The following is a 7,811-nucleotide window of genomic DNA, read 5'->3' as shown; positions in this document are numbered from 1 at the left end:
GAAGGCGGGATTTCCATGTTTCTGGAAATGCCAGAATCATGCTGAAAAAAAAAAATACTAAAAAGAAACATTTTCAAACAATTACCGTGAAAAAGCAGCGCTGCTTTTTGGACGTGCCCTAATTCCCATTTCAGGATTTCTTCTCAGACCCCCGGATTGTTGCTGTGAACTTTCTGTATTTAATTTTATATCGTTTTGTAATGCATCAGGAGCGGTAATGCCCATAAGGACTGCCCAGAGGGTCACCCCTTTTCAGTATACCAGGAGCAGGAGATACTTTGATGTAGGAAGAAAGCTTGTTTGTTCAATCAGTGCTAACAAAAAGCCACAGTTCAGGTTTTAAAAATAAAATGATCAACCTGATCCTTCCAGACCCTGCATGATATCATGTAAGATAATGTGCAGCGCAAGAGCATAACCTGTGGTAGGACTGAGGTGTCGTGAAATAATGTAAAAAATGAAACAAAACAAAACAAAACACCCTGAATAAAGTATTTCCAAGGCTGAAAACCTTGAAATTACAGGGCAGCATTTTTTTCCAGAAAAAAAAAAAGAAAAACACATCAAAAGCCAAACAACAAAAAAATGTTCCGTCTCAGAAATATAAGGGAGAAAATATAGATGTAAAATGCTCATGTTTCCTACTCTGTTTGAGACTCCTGATGTTCCTGTGCAGTGAAAAGCCAGAGTGAATTGTGCACCCAAATTAAAGCACGGACACTTCCCACACCGGGGCAGGGGGTTGTGGTACTGGTACGCAACCCAGCATCGTGGCAGGTTTTGGTGCGAACGGTGCACAAGCAGCTGGACATAAATAACTGATTTGGAATGCTAAAAAAGCACCGGCTGTCCTGGGGCTGCAGTATGGGGTGTACGGGGCCGGGCACAAGGCTCAGAGCGAGGGGTGAGCACACGTTTCCGTGTCCCCAGTCCAGGAAGCTGATGCCGGTGGGGAAGGAGCTGTTTCGGGCTCAGGGGGCTGCTGGGCTAGTTGTAATTCAGGGCAGAAGCCAGAGGAGGAGGTGGGAAGGCTCTGGGGATGGGGGGTGGTGAGAAAGGTCAGGAAGGCAAGAAACTCCATGGAAACATCCGATGTGAGCAGGGGAAAGAGCTGGACCGGGGAAGACTGGGGACGGGGCAGGCACTGGGGAGCAGCGAGGGCAACTGGAGGGTCCCTGCAGCCCCAGGGGAGGGCTTTGCAGACCTGGTGTCCCCAGGTCTTGTTTTGGCCATCAGGGAGTCACAAGAGTCCTTTCCATCACAATGTCCCCAGCCTAAGGGATGACAGGGCAACACGGACCTCTCCATCAGCAGAGAGGAGCCTGTGCTTGCACAGCCATCCCTTGGCATCTCATTTGGCTAAAGCCCTGCGAAAGCAAATCTGTTCAGTCCCCTCACCATCACAGGACAGCTTCCTGCATCCCTGAGCGAGGTCCCCAAACCCAGAAGCTCACAGATCAGGTGATGAACCTGCACCCACACCAGGACTTCCCAAATCCCAGCAAGCTGCGGTCCCAGGTTCAGGGACAGGCTGAATATCACATGCCATCAGTAACACAGTACTGTGACAGTCTTTAAAAATTACACCGGAGAGCTTTCTAACACAAAATACATTTCTGCTTACAGGAAGCAAAACCTGTGTGGTACAGACTCGGGGAAATGAAGTCCTTTCCAGAGAGGTTTGTGTCCATGTTCTCACACCAGTCCTGACTCCCTCTTCTCTTTTCTCACATTTGTTGTGTATAGCGAAATAGACACGAATGCTTTTTCAGCTTTAGCCCCTGAGTTTTCTGACTTCTGCAGCAGTTTTTGGGAGTCAAAGTTCACACCATGCAACCCCCTAATGCCATCCCAGGTCCTTATCCCAGAGCATCTTAGTGCTTCCATTCCCCACCGCATGCCCACTTAGTTATCTCCTGCCTGTTTGGGATTTTGCAGGTTTCTTACTCAGAATTGGGACTCCCTGGTGCCATTCCCAGCCGCAGTGACTCAGGTGGATCTGGTGCTGGAGACCTGTGTCTGTAGCAGAGCCCATGAGTCCATCAGCCAGACAAACCCTGCAGCGCCCCAAAAAAGATACCTTGCTCTTCCCACTGACTCCTGCACCCCAGCAGTCCTGGCAAAGATTCGAGTTCTGTCCTTTCTGGAGGATTCACTAGGGAAATGTGTATTTTCACAAATGTACTCACTTATCTGGATTATCTGAAGGAGCTTTGGATGGCAGTTTTTCAGTCTGTCAGATGCTTTTTCCCTAATCTCTCTGAGGACATCTTTTGCTCTAACACCAGTTGGACACCCTGAACCATGCTTAGCTGTTTGTACCACAGTGACATTTTAAAAGCACGTTAATTTCTTTTAAAGGCAATTACTTTGCTCTCTTAAAAATAGCTTTCTAAAATGGAACATTTTCACGGACAAAAATACCAATGCTAAAAACATTTGAGGGGACAGGCTGAATATCTCATGCTGCCGATAATGAAATATCATGAGAGTCCTTAAAACTTGGATGTGAGAATTTTCTAACACAAAAGGTATTACACCCAAGGAAGGATAAATATGAGAAACTGGAGACAAAGCAGTGGACACAGGCACAGCCACAATACCAGGGCTGGAGCAAAAATAAAACAAGAGGGGAACCTGCAGAGCCAGATCTGCTTGTGGCTACAAGGGGTGCGAGGCACCTGGTTATGCTCAGCATACTTCCACGGGAGAAAAACACAAGCTCTTTAATCTTGCAAGTGAAGCCTAACAAGAACAAATGGCTGGAAGGTGAAGCCAGGCAAATTTGTATTAGGGAAAAGAAGGGTACGATTTTTTTTAAGGCTGAGGCTGATGACCCTTTGGAATGAATTATTAAAGGCAGGAATGGGTCTGTCTTTGCTAGTGTCTTCAGATAAATGTTGAATACCTTTCTGGATGGTGTTCCTGGGCCAAACATGGTTCATTAGATTTTATTGGTGTGGTTGGACCTGGTCCTTAAAGGAGTTGCATCCTTTATGTGGTTATTTATGACCTTAAGTACCACACATTTACACAGGCAGGACATGGGGGTTTTTGTTTCGTTTTCAAGGAAATACAACAGCGTGATCCTGCTGCTCACTTTTGAACTACCAGGGCCGAAGGGGTTAAGCGTTTCTCTGTGACAGAGGAATAATTTTGAGTGTTGGTCATGCAAACACACTGAGGTTGGGAGAATGAACTATCAAAAACTGTCAGGATATGAATAGAGTTATCATATGAATGGATTTGCCCCTGGAGATAAAGGCAGCACCAAAGGCTGCCAGCGAGGCAAGCAGGGACATACGAGACACAGGACCCGACCGAAACAAAGAGCAGAGGTGTCAGGATGTCTCGATGAAACCGGTGCTCCCCAGAGTCCTGTCCGGCAGGACCCGCACGCGCTGATCCCACTGGGATGAGTGGGACGAGTCCCTTTCCCTCCCTCCCTGGCTGAGCATCTTTTGGGGCTGGGGTTCATTATTTGGTTTTTTGGGTTTTGTTGTTTGGGTTTTTTTTGTTACATATTTTTCTAAGCATTTCTCAGCAATCAAAAAAATAGGGAATTCCTTCATCTCTGTAGTAATTCATCGGGTTTTCAGTTGCACTTAAATTTGGATTCATCACATCTATTTCCACCATCACCAAAATGGGTGCCCATTTCTTTTCAGTGTAAATAAACCCCTCACAATTTCAGAAAATAAGAATTCAAGGAGAATGAAAAGAAGCTCACAGAGTAGGTGCATTCTATGTGCCGTTGTGTTATTTTTCTGCAAATTTTGGGATTTGATTTTCCAGAAGTTTTATAAGCTATTAATACAAGAAATATGGAAATAAAGATGAGACCGGAAACGTGTCCCCATGAGCCTACCTAAAAACATGCAAGTATTTGTTTTATATCAGCATTTTGGGAGCAATCAAAAAATTACACACCCCAAAAAATATTATTATTCTTTTTCTCACAAATATAGCCTAAAACAACTCCCTGCTTTAAAGTAATGCTTCTCCATCTCCCCATGACTGAAAGTCTGTATACCTAAAATCTCGTTTCCTATTCTTACGGGGGAACACGGCACCCTCGCAGCCTTTTTACAACTGAAAAAGCTATTTCCTCTCCCTTTCAGAGCTTTGCTTCTCCCGCAGCTCCGACTTCAGCATTGCTGCAGGAAGGGTAGAAAAGTAGCATTGCATAAACACGCAGAGTTTTTACCTCTTTTTCTGTTTGAGCAGAGGGGCAATTAATGCGATTACAATCGAGAGATTAGTGCGGGAGATTGCCACAAACCCTTCCTCCAGCCCCTGTTTCGGCAGTGCCGGCGAGCTGCTGGCTTTTCCCAAGGACCCTGGTGCTCTCCCGCTCTCCATCCCTATTGCGGGAAGGAACAAAACGTCTCCATCACCGACCCGGTGGTGCAGGGAAAAGGCGAGCACCCCTGTGTCATCGGCTCTGCGTTCCCCCCAGTCTGCTCCCTGTACATCACCCTGTCCCCGTTACCCGCTGTGTGCCTCAGTAGTACCTACACGCCCCAAAATACAGAGGGGGATGTCCCCAGGTCCCCCGTCCCCGCTGCACCGTGTTCCCCACGAAGGTACCACCGCGGGCCATGGGGTCCATGCTGGGCAGGAAGGTCTTCCACCTTGCGGACTGAGACAGAGGCATCACCTGAGCGGGAGCAGACCCCAGCAGCAGCATTTGAAGTGCCATTTTTTGGCGGAAAATACAATTTTGGCACCCCCACCCAAGCCTCAAATGTGGTAATTTCTGCTTGTCTGATTTTCTTTCAACACAATGTAGATTTTTCATATTTTATTATTTAACTTTAATTTGTGATGTCATATAAAAAATCCGCTTCAATATTTTTGCCTATGAAACTCGGTGTGTAATAGTGTAAATATTTTAGCCTACCACATTATCTTTATATGGTTGAAAATAACTTTTCTAGCTTTCTGCTCTAAAGCAATCTAACAATTTCAGACAAAATTTTTTTAGTGCTCCAAATGAAAGGCTCCCACCTCCTGCAAATTTTCACCCATCTAGAGAAAAAATCTGAGTTTTGACTTTCAATGCATTTTGCAATGCCGCCGCGCTGAAATGTAGGGATTTCCTATGGAACGGTGAATCCCTTTTCCTCCCATTTCCAGGGCACCCACTGCACACAAGACTGTAAGGAATAAGAAAAATAAGCTCAAAACTTTGTGGAACAAATATCTCAGGAAAGAGGAAGGCACTGGGAGCTCTTGGAAGGGGAAGAAAATCAGACTGAAGCTATTTCTTCAGGTTAATACGCATCTTTATATACCAATTGCCTCCCAATACGCACACACAGAGTGCAGCACACATTGGCCTTAAATTTGCTTTGTGGCTGTAATTTTCTACCCTGCGGTTCTTAAACAGGTGTTGGGTTTGCAGGGTCGATGGCCAGAGATTGCAGGACCAGCAGCAGACAGTGGCCGTGGCCATGGACAGAGGTCACGGACAGTGGCAGTGCGGTGGCTTTGTGCACCGCGGCTACACCCTCACACCGTGCCCGCACGTGCCAGGCGCCGGAGAAACGGCAGCAAAACCCAGCACAACCGGAGCGCGGGAGGCACTGGGGCTGTGCTGCACTTTGTGACATCTCCCCATGTTTTCAGTCCCAACCCATGCCAGGGCACTCAATGACGAGCGCCGTAACCATCCTGGTGCAGACACTGCCACCAGCCCATCCCAGCACCCCGAGACACTGGGTGTCACAGCCACATTTCAGCTGCGCTGCCCGTATTGCAGGGCCTGGCTGGCATCGAGCGGCCCTGTGATGCTCGCAACAGAGCAGTGAGCCGGTACCTGCGGAGGCATGAGCATCCTTCGGGGTGGCGGACAGAGTATCACCAGCTTTCTGTGGAGTCCCACGCATTGTCCTGATGCCACCCAGCACCTTCTGCACAGTCTAACCCAGATCCTGCCTGCCTGGTCTTCTCCAGAGCCCAGCTCATCCACAGACACACACATGCCACTAACCAAGGCTGTTATTGAGAGCCGCTTTCCTTTCCAAAAGTCTTGTGGGAAACCCATGTCTTTCCAAGCCAGGGACAGGCAGACAGCAGTCCAGGGCCTGGTTGTCCATACAGATATCACAAAACCCACCCCAGCAGCCAGTGATCTCCTCCGCAGAGGAAAGCAAAGAGGCCCCGGCCTCGCTTGTCCGTGCACAGGGTTAGCCACATTCAAGCGGGGTTTTGCAGGACTGCAGCATCCCGCACTGCGCTCTGCTTAGGGCCCGCAGCACAGGGGCACAGGGCAAGCAAGGGCTGGAGGTGTTGGGGAGCTGGGGTCCCATCCTGCACCCACACAGCCCATCTCCAGCACCGAGACTGCAATGCAGCCCCCGCTAGGGCAGGAACGTCAGTGGGGAAAGAAGCAGGAGGAGTGCCAGGAAGCGGACAGCTGGCAGAAGACAGGGTTAGGACCAGTAAATAGTGGGAGATAAGTAATACAGGTGAGGGAGACGGGCTGGGTGAGAGGGGAGGTGCAGGTGGATGTTGGAAGACGGCAGTAGGCAAAAGGACCCGGCCCAGCGGCGTGCTGCAAAGGGCATGAGGAATCGCAGTTCCAGCCCATGGGCCTCAGCATGCCGGAAGGGTGGCAGGGATACAGGGGCAGGAGAAGAGAGGGATGCCACCGCCACCACCGGAGAGGGACACTGGCACTGGGGTTCACTGCAAAGGGCTGCACCACTCTGGCGGCAGCTCTCAGGTGTAGCAGAAGGGAGGAAGAATGCTGCTGCCAGTGCCAAGGACACGCTTGGGAGCGGGAACAGCAAATCTCTGGGTGATGAAGATCAGCAGACCCGGGAAGCAGCCATGCTGCCGCTGCCAGCATGGAAGGAGGCAGGCGAGTGGGTGGGTGGCAGGCAGCAGGAGCAGTGCTGCCGAAGCCGAGGGGGGCCCAAGACGCCGGAGCATGGCTGCGCTGCTGACAAGGGCCGGAATGAACGTGGCTGGCAGCTGGGTGGAGCGTCTGGGTGGCAGGAGCAGGCCTGACGGCGCTGACACCAAGATGTCGGGAGAGGGTCCCTGGCTGTATCCTTGTTTCCCATTTGGGAAGTTTTCCAGCCCTTTCCCTCACGACAAGTTTCCCACCTGAGTGCCGTTCCAGCTCCCCACACCCTCCACACACCCTCCTGTGCCCTCTTGCTTGCTCCATCGCAGCCCACACCGCCTGGCCAGTGTGCACAGCCCCATGCTGCTGCCAGCCCTGATGATGGGGATCGCCGTGACTGAGCTGGTGCCTGTGTCCCTGTCCCCTCTGCAGCCACCCCTGCATGCTGCAGCAGAGCCCTTGCAGGTGAGGCCAGGCAGAGCTGGCAGGCATTGCTGCAGAAATCAAGTCCTCCTGCCCATCTCTGAAGTTTAGCCTCTGGTGCAAAAGCTCCAGGACCAGCAAACTCAGGCAGGCAGGAACCCGGAGCTGCGCTCCCCTGGGAGGAGGCAGAAGCTCAGCCCGGCAGAGTGAGCAAGCCCATGCAGACGCATCTAAACAGCTGCAGCAATCCTGCAGGTCCCCCCAACACTGCCCCATCACGCCAGGGCCACCCCAGTTCCTACCTTCGCTGGTGGTGGCAGAGAGGCAGGCAGCCAAAGCGATGACGATGGAGAGCGAGGATGTCAGGTCTCCCTGTGCCCATGCCATGGTCTGGCAGGGCCACTGGGCTCAGGACAGGGCCACCTCGGTCGTCCCAGAACCTCTGCGAGCGAGCGCCCAGAGCTACGGCACACGCCGGCTAATGCAAAGGCACTTTGCGCACATTGCTCGCATCCACACAGGCGAGCGGCTC

The 7,811-nt window shown here is 50.8% G+C and overlaps 1 protein-coding gene across 1 annotated transcript in view; it reads right to left on the bottom strand.

Annotated features, from left to right (window-relative positions):
* The window catches only part of EPHA8 (EPH receptor A8), a 48,066-nt gene extending 40,400 nt beyond the window's left edge, over positions 1–7,666 (bottom strand). Inside the window, exon 1 of the mRNA XM_010189256.1 lies at positions 7,582–7,666. Coding sequence (XP_010187558.1) covers positions 7,582–7,666 — 85 coding nt within the window. The remainder of the gene's footprint in view (positions 1–7,581) is intronic.
* Between the last annotated feature and the right edge of the window lie 145 nt (positions 7,667–7,811).

Source organism: Mesitornis unicolor, unplaced genomic scaffold, assembly GCF_000695765.1.
Source record: "Mesitornis unicolor isolate BGI_N332 unplaced genomic scaffold, ASM69576v1 scaffold23527, whole genome shotgun sequence".
Lineage (NCBI taxonomy): Eukaryota > Metazoa > Chordata > Aves > Mesitornithiformes > Mesitornithidae > Mesitornis > Mesitornis unicolor.
Note: the sequence above shows the minus strand (reverse complement) of the source record. Positions and strands in the feature narration are given on the sequence as shown.